This window comes from Chiroxiphia lanceolata, chromosome 3 (assembly GCF_009829145.1).
Source record: "Chiroxiphia lanceolata isolate bChiLan1 chromosome 3, bChiLan1.pri, whole genome shotgun sequence".
NCBI classification, from domain to species: Eukaryota; Metazoa; Chordata; class Aves; order Passeriformes; family Pipridae; genus Chiroxiphia; species Chiroxiphia lanceolata.
In genome coordinates this window covers 60,177,001-60,203,546 of record NC_045639.1, presented here as the reverse complement: position 1 = coordinate 60,203,546, position 26,546 = coordinate 60,177,001, and the positions used below count along the sequence as shown (strand labels likewise).

General features: G+C 39.4%; 1 protein-coding gene across 4 annotated transcripts in view; it reads left to right on the top strand.

Annotated features, from left to right (window-relative positions):
• The window catches only part of LOC116783681 (ectonucleotide pyrophosphatase/phosphodiesterase family member 1-like), a 69,917-nt gene that overhangs the window by 40,492 nt on the left and 2,879 nt on the right, over positions 1 to 26,546 (top strand). For 3 of the 4 annotated variants that reach the window (XM_032681410.1, XM_032681411.1, XM_032681412.1), the window contains 9 exons: positions 3,764 to 3,851; positions 5,329 to 5,504; positions 6,015 to 6,066; positions 7,096 to 7,250; positions 8,551 to 8,686; positions 9,630 to 9,710; positions 10,698 to 10,830; positions 11,543 to 11,699; positions 12,519 to 14,181. In XM_032681410.1, the coding sequence (XP_032537301.1) occupies positions 3,764 to 3,851; positions 5,329 to 5,504; positions 6,015 to 6,066; positions 7,096 to 7,250; positions 8,551 to 8,686; positions 9,630 to 9,710; positions 10,698 to 10,830; positions 11,543 to 11,699; positions 12,519 to 12,686 (1,146 nt within the window). In that variant the 3' untranslated portion in view covers positions 12,687 to 14,181. Of the gene's footprint in view, positions 1 to 3,763; positions 3,852 to 5,328; positions 5,505 to 6,014; positions 6,067 to 7,095; positions 7,251 to 8,550; positions 8,687 to 9,629; positions 9,711 to 10,697; positions 10,831 to 11,542; positions 11,700 to 12,518; positions 14,182 to 15,512; positions 15,520 to 26,546 lie in introns of those variants that run through there. The other variant, XR_004355792.1, reaches the window with a different exon arrangement.

The window sequence follows — 26,546 nt, the reverse complement described above, 5'->3', positions numbered from 1 at the left end:
ATTGTAAGGGAGCTCAGGAGGTCTCTAGTCTCACATCCAACTCAAAACAGAGTCAGCTCTCAGATCAGACCAGGTTACTCAGGGCTTTATGAAGCTGTGTCTTTGAAGTTACCAAGAGCAGAGGCTCCACAGCTTCTAACCAACACATTCCACTGCCTAACTATCCTCCTGTTATAAATGTGTTTAGTTATTGCCATCCAGAACCCTTCTTCTTTCAGTTTGCCTGGTGTATCTCTGTCCCTTGCTGAGTAGCACTGAAGAGCACGGCTCTTCCTCCTCGATGACCTTGTTGTATGTACTGGAGGACTGCTTCTGAGTCTGCCTGAAGCAGTCTCTTCTCTGTGCTGAATAAGCCCTGTTCCACTTTGCAAGACAAGGACTTCAGCCCCCAGCCACCTTGGGGGTCCTCCCCTGAATTTATGATGATTGTTTATTGATGTCATTCTTATGTTGAAGGTGCAGTATCCTGATGTAGTCTAAAGAAATGCTGAATAGAAAGGGATAATCCCTTCCCTCAGTCTGCTGGCTGAGCTTCTGTTTGTACAGTGCAGGATGCTCTGCTGCCAAGGTGTGCTGCTGGCTCAGATTTGCCTTGCTGTCCACTGTGTCACTCAGACACTTGCAAGGGAAGTCGTTGCTTAGCCAGTCAGTTTCCTGGTCTGCAAACCTAGAGTTCATTTGATTTCTGGGTTGCCTAAGAATAGAAGTAACAGGCTTAAACTGCAATAAAGAAGAGCTCATTTGGTTATTAGAAAACTTTCTTTTAAACCATTAATGAGTACATTAGTTTGCCCTGGAAGTCTGTGGAACTTTTATGACAGGCACTACCTAAAAACTGGTCAGATGAGCATCTTTCAGAAATAACATAATTACTTTTGATTTCGGCTTTTAAAAAGTTGACTAAATTATCTTCCAGCTCTGTAATTCTACTCTGTCATGATAGAATGTGTATCACTGTTTTGAGGTAGTCTGTTGAGGAGAAAGCATGTTGGTCATAAAATAAGGAAAGTCCTGAAATTCTTCTCTTTAATGACAAATGGGAAGAGATCATAGGAAAATGTGAAATCAGATTCTTAGTTTCATCTGATTTGAGGAAGTCACTTAACCTATCCCTGCTTTAGTTTCTGCTATCAATAAAGTGAAAGGCAATACTCTTGATTTCAGGATAAAGTTCAGCTCTGTTGTTAGGACACGCATAAGATTTTCTTGCTCACACCTTTTTGATAAACAGCTTTGAGATAGGATATTGAATTTTTTGTCACTTATAACTTAGTGAATTTGTTTTTCCACTCTGTCCCTGCTGTTGTTGAGAGCTATGCTATTTGTATGGATGACTTCAATGTTCAAAAATTCCAGTATTACAGTAGAGGTTTTGTTTTGGTTTTGTGTTGTGTGTGGTTTTGTTTTTATTTTACTTTTTTAAATCATTAATGCATCTTAGTTCGTGGAAAATTCTTTTTGTCCCTGAGTGACTTATCCTGTGCAGGGCTGAGAGTTGGACTCGATGATCCTTGTGGGTCCCTTCCAACTCAGCATATTCTGTGATTCTTTGAATCTAAAAACCATTTGAATGTTTATTACCTTCTCTAGTACAGAGGTATAGAATTATTGCACTGGATAGTCTCCTACTACTTGTGAAACTATCATGATGTTTATCTTAATATAATTCGTTATTAATTCTAAACACTACTGTTTGATTCTGTACAACTGTAGGCTGTAAGAAAAAAAAAACTGCAATAAAGAAGAGCTCATTTGGTTATTAGAAAACTTTCTTTTAAACCATTAATGAGTACATTAGTTTGCCCTGGAAGTCTGTGGAACTTTTATGACAGGCACTACCTAAAAACTGGTCAGATGAGCATCTTTCAGAAATAACATAATTACTTTTGATTTCGGCTTTTAAAAAGTTGACTAAATTATCTTCCAGCTCTGTAATTCTACTCTGTCATGATAGAATGTGTATCACTGTTTTGAGGTAGTCTGTTGAGGAGAAAGCATGTTGGTCATAAAATAAGGAAAGTCCTGAAATTCTTCTCTTTAATGACAAATGGGAAGAGATCATAGGAAAATGTGAAATCAGATTCTTAGTTTCATCTGATTTGAGGAAGTCACTTAACCTATCCCTGCTTTAGTTTCTGCTATCAATAAAGTGAAAGGCAATACTCTTGATTTCAGAAAGCTATTTTCAGGATAGAATTCACAAACAGTTGTGAGGTACTTGGAATTATTACAGTGAATATGTGTAAACACATCTGTAAAGAGAGAAAATTGTTGCAAACAGGTTTTATGAAAAGACCTGCATAGTCCATGTAACACAGAGATTTCTCTTAAAAACCTTCTTTTCCTGTGTTGTAGAATTATATGGTGTTGGCATTAAACTGTTTTTAGAAAACAGCCATAAAACATGTTAGCCAAAATGGTGTTAATTTTGTATCGATTTACCCTTCCAGGCCTATTCTTCTTCCCTGATTTGACAATGGAAAACCTGTTGATAGTGTATCTAGTAATGGGTTTCAACCAGCAAGGCTATGTGATGCCAAATAACAGTTTAATATATTGCCTCTCTCTGATACAGTTGAACTGTGTAAATTTTTTCAGTATGCTTATTCGAATGTTTTGCTGGCACTTGGGGTTGTCAGTTCATAGCATCCCTAACAGGTCTTAAGACAGATATAATTTGTCCTTATTGTGGCTAACATTATAACAGCATAGATTTCATACTCTGTAATTACCAAAATTAAGAGAAAGGAGGTAGCATGTCCCTACCTCACCTAGTTCAAATTAGGCTTGTTGAGTAAATTATTAGCCTACAGATTTTAGTATCAATAGTTGCAGAATGACGCCCTGCATTATGCTTTAATCTCGAAAAAAGCTGGTAGAGTTGAGTTTTTAACTTCTGTGAAATCTGAGACAATTGCATTTTTTGCAAAAAGCTTGGAAATCTTACCCTGGGAGATGCTATAGAGAGTAAAGCATCCATCACTCATTCAGTATCTTGGTGCCACAGATGGGTATAATCTGTTTCATTTCACTAAAAAATAAACTGAATATCTCAGGATAAGTTTTATTTTTGGCAGCAGTTGAGTAAAGTATTTGTTGCCCTTCTCTCCTTGTTCTTATTCACGCAGCAAACCCTACTGTATGCTAGTGTAAGCTTTACATGGCTGCAGTGTCAAGTAGGTTGGCGAATTGAACCAGAAGGAAAAGAGCCAGCAGGAAAAGAACCAGAAAAGTTTTTGAGCTGGCTGTGTTCCTGGCTCAGGTCCAGTACAGCTCAGGAAATGGTGCAAGAAGAAAGAACAGCTGCAAACCAGGCGTAAAAGCCTATGACCTTTTCATTGCTTAAACCACTTAAAACATTGCTACCAACAGATGTTTTTATAGCCTTAAGTTAAAAGCTTCCAAATTGTTTACAGGACATGAAATGTGATGGTTATTTTGGATCAACATTTCCATTAAATCTCTTAAAGCATTTAAGAATATGACTAACTTCTTCAAAAGCAGAGTAGAGCAAGGGTCTTCATAAATGGCTAAAGGCAATGAAACAGAATTGGGTTTCCTAATACTCTTTTACTACTTTTAAAAGTTATTCTTATACATCTACTTGTTTAAAAGAAAAACTTATGCTTTTGACTTGATCTGACCTATGTTGGTAAAGTAAAGATTAAGTTCTTGGAAGAAAATGCTCTCTGATTATGAAGATACTTTCCATTTCAACTTGTCTTAAACAGAATTCCACTATACTTTTCTCTGTAAATCCTAGGCTATCTTTATTGGTTTTGGACCAGGATTCAAGTTTCGTACTCAAGTTGATCCATTTGAAAACATTGAAGTATATAATTTATTGTGTGGTAAGTACAATGGATGAGGGTCATTTTTGTTCAGTAAAATGGGATATCTTTTGGGCATTGTAAATCTTTTAGTAACAGATTTTTAAGTGTCCTTAGAAACTCGTCCTTAAGACTTGCTGCTGACTTTCACAAATAAAAAGCTGTTGTTTTTCTGAGAAAGGTCTATCTCTAAATGACTAACAGCAGTTTAGGATCTCCTGGTCAGGCCACCTTGTGTGTCTCTTTTCCATTGATCTGTGTATTCCTCTGGCTGCTCCAGAGCTGACACTTTGACTCGCCACTACTAAAACTGGCTACTTCACAATCTCTCCACCATCAAGAAGAAGGGATATTTCTCTCTCATATCTAACTAGAGGCTTTATCGGATTAATCACTCAGGTGACCTTATTCAGGCAGAACAAGCAGAGTAATGGGTATGGGTGCAGCAGCCAGGCAGCTCATTTCCAGAAAGCCTACATCAGTCACACCTTTTTTTGCAGGTTCCTTGTATTTTGTCATGTGTTTTCTTCTTTTTCACTTTACCATATTTTTAATTTTAGTTCCTTAATTTAAACAGGTTTTTAATTCAGATAAAATTTAGATTTTTCTTTTTTTTTCACTTTATTTTCTAACACCATGCAGACCACACTGCACCAGAGAAGTGGTGTTTTTTTCTAAAAATTAGATGTGTTGCGGCCCCTTTTTCCTCCCTCTAACAGTAACAATGTTACTGTTACTCCTCGTTGCTTTGTCCCTTCTTCATTATGTTTCTCCAAAAGTCTATCACTACATCTACCACTTTCTGTTTGTTTATTCCCCTTGAGGAATACTACTGTTTCCTGTCTACTTCCCTCTCTTGTTAGAACCTGTACTGCATCTATGAGAGACAAAGTATTACCAAAGGGTTTGATCCAGAAAACACTTAATGGGAGCATGGCAAATGCTTGAGATCAGTGGCAATATTCAAGTGTACTGTATTTAAACTGTGTGTTTAAATTGTTTGCTGGAATAGGAAACAAACATGTCTCTCTCAACCTTGTATGCTTTTCTGTCTTCTCATATCATGGTTGATATTGAAATACTGTCTTGTGCCTCCCTGAGCTGTTCTGTGTATGCTGTATGGAAGGGGTAGAGTACTTACACTGAAGTGAGTTCAGTGACAGATCAGATGTTTTAAGTGCACTCATTGGTGTTTAGATTTCCTCCATTCTGTACAGAAAGCATTAGAAGAATAGGATGTATAAAAGGCAGCATGTAAACTTTCTGATATAAAATTAATTGAGGGAACTTAAGCAGACTTATAAGCAGACTAATACTGTCCTGAACCCTAATTAAAAACATGCATGATCCCTCTTAAAGAGGTTACATTGCTTTCCTTGTTGGGTGTTGTTAGCAGCAAGAAGTGCAGCTTTATTGATTCATCCATACTTCTAAGCACAATACAATCAACTATCACAATCTTTCTCCTTCTGCTAATATCACTTGAATTCTTTCATAGATTTGCTTGATTTGAAACCAGCCCCAAACAATGGAACTCATGGACGCCTAAACCATCTATTAAGGAACCCTGTTTATACCCCCCACCATCCCAAAGAAACAAACCATCCTTCTGAATGCTCTGTGGTGGGACAAAGAGCCTTTTCAGTGAGCCTTGGCTGCTCCTGCAGGACAGCAGTAAGTACTGAAATGGTGAAAGTCGTGGAGGCAGAAGTCTCTGTTGTATTCAAAGAGTAAGCTCTGCATTCTCAAGATATGTTTCACAGTCCTTTACTATTCATTTCAAAATCAAATCTTGCTTGGGGTTAGCAGGTGCCAGCCTGTATTTGTGTATTAATTTTTGCAATTTGCTTATATAAAGTAACATTCACCTCTGAAGAGCATGGAAAAATGTCACAGAAGCTTGATGGGGAAAGCATTCAGTTCTTGCTCACTTCACTTAGTTATGTTGAAATTTCTGTTCTGTGTTTGGCCTGTGGTTTTCAAGTCTGTAGATGCAGACAAATGCAAACCACATTGGTTTCTGCAAATTCCCTGTTGCTCCTCTTCAGTACATGTCAGTCAGTTCTGTATACGTGTGACTTACAAGACAGAAGTTACATGCAGTACTTTAAGTGTAATACCAACTCAAGGTATGCTTTGTAGAATACTTTGTAGAATCTCACTGCTTTTGCTTTATAATTATAGGGCTTGCCAATAAGGGATTTTAATCAGCGTTTAAATCTCACTGAAGCAGAAGGTAAGAACTTTAGATGATAATAATATAAGTTATAAAATATTTGATGGCTAATAAATTTTTTTGTTAAATTTTTATTTTTTAAACTTCTGAGGAACTCTTATGTAAATGATGTAAAAATTCTTTGAAATACCCATTGGATCTATAGTCCTGTCTGGAGAATTTTTGGATGCCCCATCCCTGGAAGTGTTCAAGGCCAGGCTGGATGAGGCTTTGAACAACTTGGTCTAGTGAAGGGTGTCCCCGCCCTTGACAGCAGGGTTGGAACTAGATGATTTTTATGGTCTCTTCCAACCCAAATCATTCTATGGTTCCAATGTTTTTGAATACAGTCCTACTGAACAATTTGTTCTCAAATAAATGTGTGTCCTTATACATGTGTCTTTATGGCATATGTATAATCTGATACTTTTGACTTTTCCAGCATTGAAGTAATGAGCATTCCAGAATGGGAAGCTAAAGTGGTGTAAGTGGAAATACCTGATAAGAAATCAATGCAAATACTGATATCATAGTGGCAGCATACTTTTAATGAAAATACATTTGAAAATCCAGCCAGCTTCACTGTATTGTTTGTTTAGATCATTGTATTTCTTAGTCCTTTAAATGTCACTTTTACATATGACTTTATGGTTTCTACTAAAGTAATAACTTCAAATCACCAGAACTGGTTTCTCTCTCATCTAAATGTTGCATAGAAGCAGATCTCACATTATATATTTAAATTGAAACAGAAAGTCAACAAAGACTTTAACTTTGCAACTTAGATTAACCTCCTATTTTAGATGGCAAAATGTTTTGGTTTAAATATAAGCTTTATTTGTGCAGCGTAAGTTTAAATGATTGCATTATACTGCCTTTGTCACCTTTGCCTTATAACAGAAACTGTGCCTTTGATATAAGAATGAATTTTTTTGTTCCATTACTGTGATTTCTGTTTGTTTGGCAATTTAAAATTAAAGGTGTATAAAAGATGAAGATACTTAACAACCAGTATTAATTGAAAAGTAATAAGCACTATTTCTGTTGCAGTTAAGAAGACAGAGAAACTTGCTTTACCCTACGGACGGCCCAGGGTTCTGCAGAAAAGACATAATTACTGCCTCCTTTACCATTCCCGCTATGTGAGTGGATACAGCAAGGACTACAGGATGTCTCTGTGGAGCGCGTACACTGTTAGCAAAGATGTAAGTATATGAAGAAAGGTTTGTAGCAACCTTGAGAAGTAAAATGCTTGAATGTCAGTTATTCCTGAATGCTCCTTAGATCCATGTGTGCTATGAGTCACCATGGTGGTGGAGTCACCATCCCTGAAGGTGGTCAAGAAATGACTGGATGTGACACTTAGTGCCATGGTGTGGTTGACAAGGTGGTGATTGGTCAAAAGTTGGACTTGATGATCCTAGAGGTGTTTTCCAACCTCAATGATTCTGTAATATTACCTCCCAGAGAACTAAGTCAAACCACATGAGATATAAAGAGGAACTTTGTGAGAGTTTTTCTTCACTTCACTATGCTGAGAAGGATTGGCTTTGACTCTTTTTCATTTCTCAGAGTGTAACAGTTTTGCCTCCAGAGTGAGCAGATCCACCAGGAAGTGAGGAGTCCAATGGCATTGATATAGAACCCCTGTGAGTCTGCACTGGCTTACTGCTTGGCAGTATACGTCTGCTATAGCAGTCTGTCAGTGCTATCCTGAAACTGTGGTCTCAACATAGGTTTCCTGGTCTTAGTGTTTGTAATGTGGCCAGATCCTTTTGAAAAAGTAATCTCTGGACTGTCTTGAACTGTTTATGCCCTGATATGATCCTTCTCTCACAATATAATCCTGCTTGGGGCAAAAAAGAGGTGGAAATAAATCAGGTCTTTGCTGTCCTGAAACCTATGCTAAGATACACCTGTTGATGCAGAGCACTAATCTGGTGAATGGAAGATTTTTCAACTTGACCTTTCCTATTCTGAGGAAAATTAGAAGCCATATCATGCTTAGAAGGAATTAGGATAGTAGAGGATGCTTTTAAGTTTGATTATAGGTTTTAAATAATGACTGTTATAATTAAATTTAGCTAAACTCTGTCAAGGTTTGCTTGATCCTAAATATTTTGAGGTTAGTGTCATGAAGCAACCAGTTACTGTAACAAGTGACCCACACATCTGTTTGTGTCTCTGATTTCTAACCTGAATGAACAAGTACATTTACTGTAAATCAGGTGTCTAATGGACACCTCTAGATTCTCTTTTGGAAGATGTTATTCTCAATTTGGCTAAAATCCTGCCGTTCTGTTCACTTCAATTCCAAGATATATGAAGTGGGTGGAAGGGCTTGTTTTCCACTGACAGAAGAGGAAAAATTCTTGAGTCTTGCTTAAGTCCCTTCACACCGGTAAAGGCAGTTGCAGCTAAATATTTAGAGTTCTGCAGTCACTCATAACAAGAGAATTATTGTAAGTCATCTTTTAACAATGATACTTTCTTCTTGTTCAACAGGACAAATGGGTTTCTGCTACAGAAAATACCTCCAGCTGTTTACACAAAGATGTTCGTATTTCACAGAACCATAACCAGACATGTTTGTTTTATAACAATCATCCTCACCTCACTTACAGTTTTCTTACTCCTCCAAGTAGGTTGCCTTCATTATATAGTTTATCTCGTTTAAATAATTTGTAATGTAGCAGATATAGTGTTTTGTAGATGTTCTTGATAATGAATCAGAGTTGTTGCAGTTCACTTCAGCATATGAGAAAAAGAAAAACATTTTAACCACTTAAATCCAATGGATTGTCCAAGGTTACTTAGTACTTCCCAGAAGTTTTGAAACTTATCAGGTTTCTAAACAGGCATCTCCTAGAAGAAATTGGAAGGAACATATAAAGATCGAGTAAAGTCTAGCAAGCCAGTAAATTGCAAATTCACTTAGTATGACAGGTGTTAGTTAGAACTACCCAACGTAAAATGTAGGGATGTTTCATAAAGTAAAAAACTGCCTTGATAAGTTTATTTTCTGTTTGAAATATACTGTTATGTGCCATATGTGGTCATTAGTGTAGAAATTCAGCATTGGTCTGAGGAACATAGGTCTGATTCTCAAATATATTACAAAATACTTAGGTCTTTAGAAGTGGATAAATTGTTTGTGAACTGTCACTGATGTGATTTGGAAGCCTTTTCTCTTTACCACGTAGAGTACCAAGTAGTAGGTTATTTAAACATCTGCGTCAAACGTAATTTGCAGAGTTCCAGTAGAGCTCCTATCTTTAGTCATAGATTCTGCAGTCAGGGTGGTTGGTCTGGTGATTGTGAATTTTATTCCCTTCCTCACAATTCAGAAGCCTATTCTGATATTTTTAAATCCCACAAAAATTCACCAACTGTATATCTCAGAAGTGAAATTGCTGCTGCTACTAAGATAATTTATTTTCGGTGGAATCCAGTATGTACTGAAGTTAGCACTTAGACCCACATCAGGTTTGGAAAGTGAAGTTAGGTCAGCTCCATCTTAATGTTATGAGAATGCAAGTTTCAAGTAACAAATCCAAGTAATTAATTGCCTTTTTTTGCTTCAGATTTTATGACAGATGCAAAGAACCCTCACTATGATGCTTTGCTTACCAGCAACATTGTGCCAATGTATCCTGCATTTAAAGGTATTTTATTTGTATGCACATTTTAAGTGCACAGTTGAATATAAGAAAGACTGCTGATTTTTTTGATTGCTTCCAAACCGTGCAAATGTTCTCTGGTTAAGCTGCCTCTGTTAAATAAGACTTCTTGCGACTGTATACCTCAGTCAAAAGTTCCTTGAAGTAGGATTATCATCCTTGTGAAAAAGGCCCACTGTTGTGAGCTAATGATTCCTAATCAACTGGCTCATTACATGGGAGCACAGTGTGTCTTCATTTGATCTCTAACATTTTTTTTGCATTTTCCTATGCACCTAAGCAGGAGTTTATATCAAATCTGTTCTAGAGAATCCAGATACCATATATAGTTATGGGAGTTATATTAAGTTGCATTTTATGCTCTCAGTTACTAAGGAAACATGAAAATATTCATGTCACTAGTAGAAAAGTTATGAAGACCTGGGCTTTCCTGGGAGAGAAGGAATGTGAGATGGCTGTCTGAGAGAGATAAAGCATATTCCTGGGGTGAAAAAGAAGGCACTTCTGGACAAAAGAGATATCCTGTTTTGTAATGGAATATTGTTCAAATGTTAATTGTAATTAAAATATTATATAGGTTAGATACTTACCAGCTTATAGGCGTGGGTGTACAAGCTAGCCAGGCCAACTTGATAGTGAGGCAAGACACAGGCGGGCATGGTCTTCTCTGGCCTTTCCTCCTCTAGTCTCTCCATGATTTTGTTTCCAAGGAAAAAGCCAAGGCCACAAGGGAGCAGCACCACTATGCCTCAGTCAGGTTTGTGGGTAGGGTGACTGTGAAACCACAACGCCAGGAGATACTGCAGTCCATGCTGCTGCCCAGTTAGATGCAACCTTCATAAACTAAACACCTATAGAATTTATTATTTTCCTAGCTTATATGTCAGTTTATACTCCACTGAATACTTTACAGAGTTGTATTAGCAGCTTCTATCTTGGAGACTATTTCACTCTTCTATTACTGTGTTTCAGTGTTATGGAACTACTTCCATCAATACCTGCTACCTGAATATGCTGCAGCCAGGAATGGTGTCAATGTAGTCAGTGGTCCTGTGTTTGATTATGATTCTGATGGGCTCTATGATACCCCAGAAAAGTTGAAAAGGTGAGAACCTTTCCCATTCTAATCCTATGTTTCTTCCTCCCATTAGTGGTCTAAAAGTATCAAAAGTGGTCTAACAAGTATCTCTCTTTTGAGAGAAATCTTGTGGAGATGGGCCCTTGTCAGGTTATATCAGTTCAGAGAGACAGACAAATGGCTCTAAGCAGATGCAGAAAAGTTAAGAAAGAAGCAACAAGTACAAAAAGAAAATGCACCTCCAAAATGTGTCATCCTAAAACCTGAAGGTGAAGTGTAAGAGAAGCTGTTTCCTGTGCAAGAATGTCTGCTAGCCTGAAAACTTAGGACATTGCCTCTAGGAGAGGATGAGACAAGGACTTATCCCTAGTGGAATGGTTGACACTTCCTGAGCTGGCAGTGTTCCACTACAAGTTGTGAGTTATGCTACTTAGCAAAATTGGTTCAAGCCAGCAGGCGGATGGGCTTGAGCTGAACTCTTCATCAGCTCTTCAGTTTTACACATTTTTATGACAAATCAGTTTGTCATATCTCATCAAACTTGTTACTTAAATCAGCCTGCAAGACAAACTTGATTTGCAGAATAGTAATGTGGAGTTTTCCTTCCAGATCTAATCTTTCTTTGGGAAAAATAGGTGAATTGCTAAAATTGATATACCAGAATACAGCTGATTGCTGTCATTTGTTCTTTGTGCAAGTATGATTTGGTGGATTTAGAGAAAGATCTTTTCTATTTCAGATACCCTGGTAATTCAGAAGTTCTAGTCCCATCCCACTTCTTCATTGTGCTGACTAGCTGTAAAAATACTTCTGAAACTCCTCTAGAGTGTGAAGGGTCTCTAGATGCCTTGTCTTTCATTGTACCTCACAGAGAAGACAACAGTGAAAGCTGTGCAGTAAGTAGTCTCTTCAGTCCCCATGAACATCTGAAGTCAAGCTTGAGCTTGTTTTGCTTGGATATGGTGATTAACTACTTAAAGCCTGTAAGAATGGTACAGCCTATCATGATCATCTTGAGAGAGAAGACAATATTTTTGTAGACAGAATGATGTTAAAGTCTCTATGTATGATCAGATGTGAAAATAAAAGTTCCCTGGTCAACAAGCAAAACTTTGAGCTAGCAGGGTGGTCAGAGTATACCAAGACCATCAATGTGATATATACATAGACTTCTGTAATGCACCTATCCAGTCAACAGCTGAGAAGGATAAAGAGCTTCTAGGGGGAGTCACCCACAATGAAAGGTCAGTGCGAAGGCATATGCATTCCCAGAAGAAAACACAGATGTTCCTGAAGAGTACTGGTTGCTTCTAGTTCAGGTACCTTGGTATTGTGATGGGAATGCACATAGCTCCACTCCATATACACGAGAAAAGAAGTGTGGAAAGTGTATAGACCTATCCAGCAGCAAGGGGTTACAGAAGTCACTACTCAAGTCAGGCACAGCTCTCAGAAATGGTTTTAGCAAAGCGATGGTGGTTAGATCTGGTGTAGCTACAAGTTTTGTATACTTGAGGAAGTAACAGCAAGTACTGAATTCAGACAAGCTTCTAAATTTTTATAATCCTGCACACTCTGTTTGTTAGATGTTTGCCAACAGTTACTGCTTTCTGTCTTTATAAAACATCAAAATTTCTTTTGTTAATAGTTTAAATGTATATCAGGAAAAATTTTTACAGCCCTTTTTTTTTTTTTTTCCTCCTCTGTCCCAATAGGATGGCAAGTCTGAGTCCATGTGGGTTGAAGAGAGAATGAAATTTCATACAGCTCGGATTAGAGATATAGAATTAATTACGGGACTCAGCTTCTATCAAGACAGAAACCAGCCAGTATCTGAGATTTTACAGTTAAAAACATATTTACCAACTTTTGAGTCAGTCTGATTTTTCCTATGGAATGTTATTATCCATTTCACAACTGATTTGTAAATAGACTGTTTTTAATTAATGAAAACATTTTTTTTAAAATAAGCTGGAACATTTATTGAGAACTCTTGACCAAAATGCCAGTAGGGAGGAGAGTGGGTGCCATATTTGTATCTCAGGGACTCCTGATGGACTATGGTTGTGACATAGGATGGCAGCTCCTGTCATTCCCACTTGGATGTGGTAGAACCTTGTCCATTATTATGCTAACAGCGTTTGGTCATCATGGTCTGAGACATGAACACAAATGTTATCTTTGATATGCACTGGAGAGGGAGAAATTCATAAAGCATGGGTTATGATCAATATGCTACTTTAAAAATACAGATGATTAGTAAATACAGTTCTGGTAAAGAACTACATTCTTTGTGACCATTGAAATCTGAACAACAGCACTTCTCATTGCAGTTTTCCTTGAAGCGTGAATTACATTCTGAGTTTTGGGTCTCACAAAATAATGCAGCATTATGGTGCAAGAAGCTGTAGTTCGGTTAGTAAGACCGGTAACTAAAACTTCCACGGCACGGAAAAGCCTCCTGGCTACAGGAATTCCATGAGCTGGGAAGCCTTGGCATGTCGGTGCCCTCTGGTGGCTCCAACACCAGCAGCGAATTTGATGCACAATTTGCATGTTGTACATGCATCCTCAGAACGTTATAGGATGCATCAAGTCACCTGTAAATTAAAAGAAATTGATTCAGGGATATTTCTGAGCTCCTAGAAATAATTATCTTATTTCAAACTGAACTTGAATTTGATTAAAAGATTTCACTTTATTGAAGCAAAGATGTGTTTCTTAGTTTGGTACATAATTTTGTCAGCTGTGATTTTGAAATCCCATTTTTGAATGCAGAGACAATGTCAGAGATGCAAACTCTGAAGAACCATGTAATGAGCTTTCTTGGAAACTTTCAGGCTACACAAACAGCTGCTACAGGCACTCAGGAGTGTAGGAATTCCCTGCTTTTCCAGTACACATGCTATTACCTTTGTAATTCTCCCACTCTCTAAATGACCCAACATTGGCTCTGTTATGTATGAAATTTGGCATAGTCAATTACGCATTTATGTTGTTCTCACTTAAAAAGAAGAAAACACAGCACGCACAAGCATGTCAGAAGAAGGAAGAGCCTGTGACTGAGCAGAGAGACATTTTACCTTACAGCTTGGTCAGGGCATGTTGAAAGCTGGATTCAGAACCTGGTGAAGTCAGAGGAAGCTTTTCCATTAACTTCAGTTTGAGTGGGCTGAAATTCTGGGACCAGTTTTCTTTTAACCAAATATATTTTCTTGATCTTATGTTATGAGTATGATTTTCTTTTTCCTAAAATAGTTTCACTGTGTGAAATCCAAATGTGTTGTAGCAACCTCACATTATGATAGGACTGTGACAGCATTATTCAATGTAACTGCTTTGTAACATTGCCTGTGACCAATAAAACCGTCAGAAGTAGTATGCTGTTCATGACCCTTTCTGTACCAAATGCTACTGACTGGTGCAGATACAGAGCACTATTTCACATTATTTTTTGGGTATGGAAAGGGAGTTGCTTCAATCCTTGCTCTGTGATTTGTAGATAACTTCTCCAGCTGGAATATTAGTTACATTCATTATTGGAAGGGAAAGGTAGGAGAAAGATTGCCAAAGACTAATCTCTTTTTTTTTTTTCTAGAACTGGTATTGTCTCTTGAATGCAAATGGAAGAGATGTTGACATCTTGAGAAAGTGAAGTGATGCCAGTTTCAATTAAAAGGCAGGGCTAGCCTAGCTCCTGGGTAAAAAGGGAAGAGGATAGGCTTCAAGCAGATGACTACTGGTTTGACCCAGGGAGGATTTTGGAATGAAAAGCAGTTGTGAAAGCCACTATGGTCATCGAGAGGTTTGGGATATGGCTTTGTCAGAAATTGACAAGTCAACTTGACAAGGAAGAGAGTTACCCTGATTTAATCTTAGTGTAAGTAGTTTTGCTCATTTAATTTCTTCATCTTTGATTTTCAAAAACATTTATAAGGATGGTATCAGAGCACATGAGTAAATGCTAGTGCTAGTCCTGATATCCAGCAGCTGGTGATACCCCAGGATGGCAGATACTCGGTTGTGTTCTAGAAGGCCAGTGGGCCTTAAGGAGCAATGCTACAGCCACCATCAAACTCATTTCTGAAAAAAAGCCTACAGCTTTGTCCATTTGGATGTAAAATGTTTCCTGTTTCAGCTGATATATTGTATCAGAGCTCCGATAAGCCTTCTCAGTAGGTAAAGTTGGAAGGTGTCATAGCAACAGTGTTGTGACTTGACCGTCAGTGTTATTCAATGTAACTGCTACTTTGTTGTGTAGCCTGGCCTTCTTTCAGGTAAAAAAAGACAATGGAGGGACAGAATACAGGTCATCGGTCTGGATGTGCCTAGCAGTGTCATGTGTCACCAGACCTTCCCAGGGATGGCACCAGGAGCTGCTGTAGTCTGCAGCTGATGCCCACCAACAGCAGGGAAGGTGCTGGTCTGTATCTATCTCCTAAGCAATGATATTTTCTTAGGAAAAGGAAAGGATGTCTGAGGAGAGGGGTGGTAGGAGCCTTCACACGTGTTAAAGATTGTTCCAGGGTAGACAGAGCTAATCTGGTCCTTGTGACATTATGCTGTCACATAGAGAGAAAAGAAAGATGACTTGAAGTTATAATAAGGAACATCCATTGTAGGTATGGGCTGTCTAACTGTGGGATGAGTTAAGCAGTGGAGTGGACTGGTTAGGGAATGAAATAAGTCATGAAAGGCAGGCAAGCAAGCCTTAATGTACCTGAGAAGCTGATAGCTCTGGGACGGTGAGGTAGGAGTGAGCAGTGGAGAAGAGGACACCTTGGGATGGTTTTGCTGCTGAAAAAAATGTATGTGGAGTTGTGCCTTCAGAGGTATTCAGGTAGCACAGATATATCACTGGTTGCTGCCATCAGTAACTGTGAGGTAATTTGCTTTACTAATGTGTTATGCGTTTCTTACTCTTATTTGCCTCAGGATCCAACGTGTTTTAATAAAATGAAGCAATATCTAACTGCCTGTGTTTCAGATAGGCCTGTTCTGGTACATCTCTTCTTGACACAGCCAGCATCCACTAAACCACAGTGTCCAGCCTAGTACACAACAGGCATCTGCTAAGAGCACCTTCCAGAGGCTGCCCTGTGTCATCCAGTGAGTGGGTGGCCTGGGCTCCCGCCTTTCCTTAGTCTGAGGAGATTCAAAGTACAAAATTATCCCTTTAAATATCAGGTTATAAACCGTACTTGGCAAGCTGGGAGGAGCCTGCTCTCTGTTGCATGGGAGAACACCCACTTTTCCAGGAAAATGAGATTCATGGGGACCAGAAGACAAAAAGGAATATAAAGGAAAGCCTAAATCTGTGCCTGTGGTTAGGATAGTCATCTAGGAGGAAAGATTGCATTTCTGACTTCCCTTCTTCCAAAATCTGCTGCAAAGCTCAAACCTGTTGCTAAGGAGGTATGTGTGCCAGGATGAGTTACCCATTGTACTACTCCGGAGTGGATGCTCAGGTGTGAGAGCACTGTGAGAAACTTCTGCTGCAGGTTGCAGGGCAGCTGCTGTAACACTGTGCCCACAGTGGCACCACTAATGAGTTCAGGAAACCAGCCCAGGGCTCATGACAAAGTCTATATTCAGTGCTTTTACTACTGTGCTGTGGTAAACTGTTTTTACCCTTCTGAGGAGTAGAGGGACAGAGTCAGTATGAGTTCAGCAACTTACTAAAGCAGAAGTTTCCAAAGAATTTTGTTTGTTTGCCAGCAGCAGCAACATCTCCTGCTTACTCTTGTATACCCTGTGGCACTGTCTGGGAAGTTTTGGAGCACCACGCTGAGGTGGCTTGTGTACCATGAGTGGTATGTCTGCCATAGCTTGGGAACCTCTATATTACGGGAAACCAATCCAGGTTTGGCATTCTGTGACTCAGACTCCTTTGGAAATAAGTTGAGTCCTTCAGTGAACCACTGTGAGTCATCACACCGGCCTCAAGTCTCAGGAAAGGCTGCTATGGAGACCATGGACAAACGTGGAATAATTATGGAAGCCTGGCAACAGATTTTGGAGGATACCATTGCAAATTATTGTACTTCTCCTCAGCCACAACATGTGTTATATTTGTGTTGCCATTTATTGCAGGTTTAGTCCTTCCTATTTTTAGTTTACCAAAGTAAAACAAATACAGGGGAATGGAAGTATTTTGAGTCACCCCAAACCTCTGCACTGATCTCCCCCGATCAGAAGACAGCAGAATTGCCATTTGGTCATGTCCATAAGACACATATGCATGGCTGAAAGTCATAGAATTATAGAATTATTCAGGTTGGAAAAGATCTCTAAGATCTAAGACCAGTAACCCAACACTGCCAAGTCCACTATGAAACCATGTCACTAAGTGCCACATCCATGTCTTCTAAATAGCTCCAAGGATGGTGATCCAGCCACTTCCCTGGGCAGCCTGTTCTGGTGATTGACAACCCTCTCAGTGAAGAAATTTTTCCAATATCCAAATTAAACTTCCCCTGGTTCAGCTTGAGGCTGTTTTCCTCTCATCCTGTCACTTGTTACTTGGGAGAAGAGACCAACACCTATCTGGCTACAACCTCCTTTCAGGTAGTTGTAGAGAGCAATAAGGTCACCTCTGAGCCTTCTTTTCTCCAGGCTAAACAACCCCAGCTCCCTCACATGCTTGTCATAAGACTTGTGCTTCAGACTCATCACCAGCTTCATTGCCCTTCTCTGGACACACTTCAGCAACTCAGTGTGTGTCTTGCAGTGAGGAGCCCAGAACTGGACACAGGATTCAAGACATGGCCTCACCAGTGCTGAATACAGGGTGCTGATCACTGCCCTAGTCCTGCTGGCCACACTACTGCTGATACAGGCCAGGACACCCTTGGCCTTCTTGGCCACCTGGACACACTCCTGGCTCATGTTCACCCACTGTTGATCAGCACCTCCACATCCTTTTCCATCAGGTAACTTTCCAGCCACTCTGCCCTAAGACTGGAGGATTACATGGGGTTGTTGTGACCTAAGTCCAGGACCCAGCACTTCACGTTATTGAACCTCATACAATTGGCCTTGGCCCATCAAATCCAGCCTGTCCAAATCCCTCTGCAGAGTCTTCCTGCACTCCAGCAGATCAACACTCCTGCTCAGCCTGGTGTCATCTGTGAACTGACTCCGAGTCCCCTCATGCAAGTCATCAATGAAGACGTTAAACTGGACTGGTCCCAGTACCGAGCCCGGGGAAACCCCACTCATGACTGACTGCCACCTGGGTGTAACTCCATTCACCACTACTCTCTGGGCTCAGCTGTCCAGCCAGTTTTTCACCCAGTGAACAGTACGCCTGTCCAAGCCATGAGCAGCCAATTTCTCCAAGAGAATGCTGTGGAAAATAATGTCAAAAGTTTTACTAAGTTTAGGTAGAATATATCCACAACCTTTCCCTCCTCCACTGGGCAAGTCCCCTTGTCATAAAAGGCCAGGTTGGTCAGGAAGGATCTGCCTTTCATAAACCCATGCTAACTGGGCCTGATCCTCTGGTTGTTCTGTATGTACCATCATCACTCAGATGATCTGCTCCATGACCTTCCCTGGCACCAGGGTCAGGCTGACAGGTATGTCGATCCCTGGATCCTCCTTCCAACCCTTCTTGTAGATATGCGTCACATTTACTAACTTCCAATCTAGTTGGTAGGAGTCTCTGCATCCAGGGCACCCCGGTAAAACTGCACTTCAGCACCAGTCTCTCTGCACCTTGACAGAATTTATTTATGTCTCTTCAAATCCCTGTGCTGGATGCCTTAAGTTTGCCATCCTGTATCTGTGCCAGAGCTTAGAATTTCTGTGTGGCAAAAAGCGTGCTTCTTAAGGACGATGAATTAATTTTTAAATCTTGCACCTTCTGGCTGCAGAAGATGGCACAGCCCACTATAAAAAATTAATAATGCTCTTTGTTACAGTGCTGTAACTAGGTCTAAAATTGCACTTAGCCTTTTTACACCAGAGAAAGGAATGATGTACACTTGCTTCTCCTGTTCAAAATAAATTGCTTATGGAAATGCAGTTTGATAATCATGTATGGGTACATTTTACTTTGAAAAAATAGTGAACATAGCTGCACTTGCTGGTGATATCTGGCCCTCTTCTGGCCTGATCTGGGATAACTGGTTAACAATCTCTTTTGCTCAGTGTACATTTTCTAATGAAATATGTCCCCAGGAGAGCAGAAATCCAGGTAAACCACATGAAAAATAATAGGCTTTCCTAGGCTTCTTATGAAGTACTTCCCACTCTTGTAATTAGCTAACCCAGTACAACTTTTAGAGATGAGATCATGGGGAAGCCTGAATTAATGAGGTGCAATGAATCAAAATGCTGCAAAAGAACATTATGCTATGACTTTCTATCACTGAGGAATTTTGTCATATAAATTCTGTATATCCTGTGTATCAAACATGCCAGTAGAACTAATTACACTACAGATGTTAGCACTTTCTTATGCAAGTGATCTAAACTCACGTAAAATGTGCATTGCTAACTTCCACTGCTGGCTTCAGCAGAGCAGAAATGCAGTATGATTCTGTATCAACCACTTAATCACTGGGGAAAACAATTGTTCTTGGGATGTCTTGCAGAAATGGATGTCATCTTGGAGCTTAATATAAACCTGGTTGTCCATAGCTTTCTGCAAAAAAAAAAAAAAAAGAAAAGAAAACCAAAACCAATAAAAGCATGACTCCAGAGTCCCTGCCCCCATATGCTGCAAGATCAGAACAAATTGCAGCCAAGATAGCCTGATACAAATGGGAAATGGGACAGGTGGGTTGGTATTACGACAATGAATGCTTATGACTTCAGAGGAAAGTCAGCTAATAGGCTGGGTGGTAAAGACTGTTTTCATTAAGTCAACAAAATTAGCTGCAGATCTCAAGTTTCAGAGAACAGGACTTTGATATGCTTTTCACATGGAGTAGAGAAGAGTTCAAACCTGGGAAGATCAGAAAACACCTTGAGGAAGAAAGCAGAGCTGTAGCTCTGGGAGAACAGCTGATGACATCTGCTCAGATTCAACACTTGGTTTCATGTAGCTTCTTGACCTGTAGCTCCTTGAATATAGGAAGTGTGGAGATTCCCGCAACATCCACACTGAATCCTTCACAATGACAATTTGCCAAAAAATCATCCATGCTAGAATAAAGCTTTTGAAAGATGAACATTTTTGTTATCAAACACATGATGGTGAACCCAAATTATTACAAGAAAAAGCCCTACCTAAAAGAAAAAGTCATGTGGAGCTTAATATCAGAGTCCACAAAAATGACAGAGCTGTAAATATTTCAGCAAGAGTGCAAATATTCTATTACTGAAAGGGCATCAAAAAATGGGTAGTGCTTTGGGAGTTGGGTGGAATAGGTCTATTTGTTGTGAAAATCACATGGCTTCTTAAAAGAGAAAAAGCCAATAATCAAAAGACTGTTTTGGCCCAAAGGACTTGGATAAATGTGTAAAAAAGAAATAATTCCCACTGTTAGAGAAATTTTGAGGACTTGGTAAATGGCAAACAGTTTCCTGAAGTCCCATCTTGATTTTAGCTCTCTCATTGGAAGACGGTTTTCTCAGATGTAATATATAGCAGATATTGACGGTATAAGAGGTGACACTTTATGTAGCTAATGGTTTTGTTAGGGTGTGTGTACAATAAGAATTTCAAAACCATCCTAAAAACAGCTAGAACATCAGTGTTAAGGCTGAATCACAGTGCAAAATACTTATGTGGGGAATATCATGCTCAGGAAAGAAGTTAACCTGAGCATGTTTTTAGACCTGCTTAGCTGAGCCGCTACCTTAACATTAAAAAAAAGGAGCAGAAGAATTTCCGTGTAAAGAAAACTATGTAAGGAAATGTTTGCTAACCTGGATTCTCAAACCAGCAGTGTGAGAGCAATACTTGTGCACAAGTAGTTACAGGATGTAACTCTCGGTAGAGATTTACAATCTGAAGAAATTGGTCAGTTAGGACCAGGCTGATGGTGAGCACAAAGTTGGGCTATCCACAAGACACCTTCCTTTCCAAGAAGGGGGTTTACACTAGGAGAGTGAAGAGGTTTTTCTGACACCTGCCTGACCTAGTGGTACTGGTATCTCAAGGTCTCTGGGTCCTGTGCCAGGTCTGAGACTTACTGAGCATTTCCAGCCTGGTTAGTTAAGAAAACACTGCCATAGGTCTGAAGTTCTGTGAAGACCCCTTGTTAAAAGTTGTTCACCTGGGAAAGGTGATCTGATGAAACATATCTCTAAAAAGTCTCTGTTCTTTGCTCATGCAGATGAAGTACATAGTGCTGTTAAGGAGCAGAGTAAGGAAAAGAAATCTCAGATGAATCTCTGGTTCTGAGTGACTAAGAATGGCCAGTCCGTCATTGCTAATATTGAATAAAGATGTTATTCAAATGAGTTGTAGAAAACATCTTTACTTATGAAGGAAATGTATGTACCTAACAAACATACAGCATTTCTTACCACTTTTTTGAATCTAAGTAGTGTAGCTGTCCATGTACCAGGCTCTGCTCCACAATTTGGCTGGGGGGTCAGCTGCAGCACAAAGCATGCAAGAACAAGGCACAGCAGCCCTCTGGCCCATTTGTATGTTCAAATCCATTACACAGTAATTGGGTCTCAAGTACAGAGATGGATCAGAATTTTTTTACAGTAGGTTTGGGTTAAATTCAGAGCATCAGACTCAAAGACCTGTTTAGGAGACCAAACCTACACAAAATGCGTGTGACTCATTGTCTATGCATGTTGAAGAAGTCAGGAAGGAAATTGTCCCTTTCAACAACTTAACTTAAAAGCTTATTGTAACATAATTATTCAAATGTAAAAAAAAAAAAAAAAAAAGAGGTATAAGTGTGTAAGATAATGTCATGGACTTCTGACAGATCCCAAAACCTATGTGAGAATCTGTACCCAGAGGAGGAGAAGCAAGTTCTACTCATCCTAAAACTTGAACCTTGGGGCATTGGATAGTTTTTAAGAAGTGTGCAATATAAAAAGGAAGACAATTAAAATATACTCTTCTTTATTATTTTCTTTAATTCATAAAGCCTCCTTATGGATTATTTTATCAGGTACCTTGTGGTAACAATTACTGAGATGTATTGTGTCATATTACAGTAATCTGTTCTTCCAGGATGGTTGCTATTGGGAAGTCAGACGCTGCCCAGGGAGGGTTTGCAATGTCTCCTGTTCTGCTGCCCGCTGCCAGTTCAAAGCATGGCAACAGCCCAAAGCAGAAGAGAAAGGAGATCAGTGAGGCCTCATCCTGTGACTTGCAAGCTGATTCCAGAGGAATTTTAACCGCATGCTTGGGTTTTATTTTCTGCATCTTTAATACAGGTAACAATGATGCACAAAGTGTATTTCATATATCTAAGTAATCCATGGTGCTCAGGCAGAGCTGTGTAGTTTAATACACTTTGAGAAAATAAGAAAGATTTCCTGTATTCCAAGCAAGTCTACGCCTAACTCACACGATTTTTTTCAAGTGAGACATTAAATATCTACCACCAAAAAGAGCATAATGAGCTTGTCTCGTTTTATCCTACGGAGGCAAAGTTTGTACTCAGAGGAAAAGGCGGCTGCAGCTGCCGCCGCTGCGGAGCAGCCACACGGTGTCAGTGTGATGCAGAGAAAGAGCCCAGTCTCATTGCCGAGGTCCGGCTTTAAGTCTGGCAGAACCCTACGCCAACTGGGACCCCACAGTGTCTTTGTAGCACCTAGCATAGGCCGTATTTGCTGTTTCAGGAGCTGGTAGTCTGATACTGGTTCAGGTGGTGTATTAAATGCTAACTAGGTTAAATATGAGAATATATTGCTGTACTTCCTACACCATCTATTAACACCATCATCTAACAGAAACTATATACTCCATAACTGCTTCATCAATAAAGTCCTTTTTATCTAAATGAACTCATGAAATAAAATGACAGACTGACTTGTGCTTCCTCCTTGTTTTGGGAAAGCAGACAGACAAAATACAGATGTCAGTGCAGGACAGGATGTTTCTATGCAATCCTACTAGCCCACAAGTTGTCCTGGTATGGATATACAGAGCAAAAAAATATTCACAGACTGGTTTAATGAACTCTAATAAATAGTCTTAGAGAGATCTTAGACCAGACTGTTAACTATTTGGAAGAAGAATCTGCTGCCTCCCACAATCAGCAGTAGCCACACAGCACAAAGCGATTTTATCAGCCAGCGTCACAGTTGCACGTTTGGCTGTGATTTGTGTTGAGAGGGCCATTGTATATGTCTGTGTGTGGTTACTAGTGAATATACATATTGTTTTTAAATAGCTTTGTGATAAGGTCTATGGAGAATGCCAGGCAGGAGCCAAAGAAAACATTACACAAATAGCTTCTAATTTGCTTTTCAACTGTATGAAATTAAAACACTTTTAAGGACAGAAGAGTTTTGCTTTGTTTCTGTGTATAGAAAATCTACTATTTCTTCATACAGAAAACAAGTTTTTATCCAGATAGTCCTTGTACTCTTAAGGCTGGCTGTACTTCCAAGATTTGCCATGCTCATTATATTCTTGCAAAAAACAGGAGAACCAGAACTAAAAAATCCCCATTGCACATAGTTATCCAAAGGGTAAGATTCACATTTGTAGAGTGGAATGTTGTATTAGAGGACACATTGATATTATAACTGTATCCTCATTACAGAAAGCTGCAGTGAGAACCTGTGCATATGTGTGTGCGTGTGTGTGTGTGTGTAAGGCTAGACTTCATAGGATATCCTTACACTAGATGTATCCCACGCTGACTAACTCTATGTTGGGCACTCTGACTGTTAAGTGAAGTGGGATGGCATTGTCAATTCTTCTCTAACAGCATTTCCCGGTGTGTGTAATCAAATAACTGTAAAATAAAATGGTACTTCTAGAGCGCTCTTTAGTATTGCTATGGATCATAAGGATGAGCAGCTGAACCTATAACACAGCAAGCAAAGCCGAATGTTGCCTTTCCTTGAAATGCTGATCCCAGCTTGCTTCCCTTAGGCATTAGCCATGCCAGGATCCATTCAAGATCACTGACTGGAGCATATCCTGATCTGTGTAGTTCTTTTCAAAGTGACTACTTATTGGCTATGAAGATATGGCTGGAAGGATCAACAGAAGGAAAGAAACATTTCAATTCTATGCCATCTTATAGAAATCTTCAGAATTACAGGTGAAGAAAACCTTTAGTTGAGCAGATTCCCCGAGATTGGCTACTGCAGCTATCATGCTGACGGGAAAACCCACTGAGAGACATTCATGGCAGTTCCCAAGACAGGATGAGCTGGCCTCCTTCATTAACTCCTACCACATTAGATTTCAGAAGCTTGACCAGCTTATTGACCTTGGACTTTTTGACTTCACAACAAGCCTATCATTACAACAGTATATATAAATGGAAAAGGTCAAATATGGCTTTTTATTTATTTCCATTGCTCTGTATGTTTGCTCTCTTGTATACGTGGTGTTCATAAGCATTAAGTCAAAACAAATGCTCTTTTCCACTGAGATCAATGACCTTTAACACTGACCTTCTTTAGGTGGCATGATTTGGAAAGTTGTGAAAATAAGTATTGTCTCAGCACTTTTACTCTCTGGTTTTACAGCATGTAGTGGTTCTCAACTATTCTCATGCTTTTCATCAAACAACATTTGCTCTTGATCCACGGATAAGAAGGTGCAAATTTTACACAGTAATATCTTTACTCTTGTTGACTGTGAAGCTGGACCGCAGAAGGACAGTCATCTGTTTAATTGATCTGTTTTCTGTCATTTTACCATTCCTTTTCTCTTACCAGGCTCTCTATCTGAGAATGGAGCTATGTGATAGCAGAGCATTACAGACGTTGGCTGTTCTTGAATCAGTGAATGGTTCAGTGCATGTGGTGCAACCAAAGTCTGAGAGTTAGGGCAGAATAAGTTCCTTTAGTATGCTAAACTGGGAAACTCATGATGACATGAACCTCATAAGAAGACATTAAATGTCGTCTTCTTTGGTTAAGAAAAAATATTTGGGTATTTTTCAAATGCATGATTTAAAAAAAAGTGATTAAGAAATCATACTTCACACCATATCACAGTGCATTAAGATTGTATCTAATACATTCCCAGATGTTACAGTGTAGAGTTCAAATAATATTTCAGATCGATTTTGAATCCTTGTCCATCACTTTCATTTACCAGATACACCAGTTTATCACTTCCCTAGTAGGGTTGCACTTGGTTGTACCTTTAGCTGTTTACAGAATACTTTCTGTAATGTGCTTATTGCCTGTGCTTATTGCCCAGCAAATGCCACAGGAGCCAGCCTGTGTCCTCTCAGGAGCCCTCCCAGGTATAAAGCCCCATGCAGTTCCCCTAAAATTGTACAGCCTCAGGATTTAGGGTCACAGATGGTTTAAACCAGTCTGACTGCAGTTGTGTCAATTAGCTAGGCTGACCTAAGCCCCGAAAACTGGCTGAAAAGCTGGTTCTTAGCATTTAGCTCAGGAGCAGGAAAACATATTTCGTAGCTGCTGAAAGCTGTTAAATACCTGCTTTTAATAGGACTAATTTAAACCAGCAAACATTTATTTGGACTGTGCATTTCTTTCAGTGGCTCAGTTAATGGGGCTGAATAATGAATGGAGGCACCACTGGACTGTGTTAACATTGCTGTACCGCCTTAGCAACCTTTTGGTCCTGCTCAGGAGGCTGTAAAATGCTTTATTCCTTGCAACATAAACACTATTATACTACTATCAGGGCTGAATTTACTTACCATTAAGCAAATGTAAATAGTCCTGCATTTGGCACTGCCCCAATAACAGACAGGAGCTCAGGAATGCTGCCACAAATACACAACCAGATGTTTTAGGGGGAGGATATTTCAGAATCAGCCCAAATTCACTACTCTGGGGATGTGGGCTTGGACCAGTGCAGAGAAGAGCTGAAAAAGCCAGGGCTAGCACTAATGACTGCAAGCAGTTGTTCTCTGATGAGGGAGTAACACTGGATCATGCAGTGGAGATGGGACCTTAGTCATGCTTCTAAACTCTGTTCAAATGCTAAATGTGTTGAAGGCTTTAGTACAGTTTGGGAACAGGTTCCTTGAAGAAATTCCTGGTATTTCCTGGTTCTAGGCAGGCTGAAAAACACTGTGAGAATGTAGTGGCTTTTGGTATGTCCATTTATGGACATGAATCAAAGGAACTGCAGGGAGGAAAAAAGTGGAAAATGAGAGGAAAAATAAGTTAACTGAACTACTTCCTCTCTCGGATTCTTCTTGGGTTTTGGGCAAAGCCTTACTCTGGTATTTCATCCCAACTTCTCCTTGCTAACTACTTCCATATGTAGGCATAATATAACATCAGTTAAAGCTGCATTTAAGCACTGTTTTCAAAGAACTTATGTTTTTGGTGGTATGATGCAAAGTCAGAATGGTTGAATTATTATATATTTAGATAAGAATATTACTGTTCCCTCTTACATTTAACGTCCTTTTCAGTGTAATGCTATGACAGTTTTCTTCAAGTGCGATGTCTGAAAAAGCTATGCTACATAAAAAAAATACAAATTATCTAGTTAAGAGTACTCTATTTCTAGCTGTGTCCAAAAGCCAGTTTTCTCAGCTGAGTCCTCGTCTTTGTGAGACAAACAACTGGATACTGTTCAAAGACTTATTTGTTCCTATGTGGTTATGGATCATTAAAAGTGGCTCATTCTTGAAGAGTCT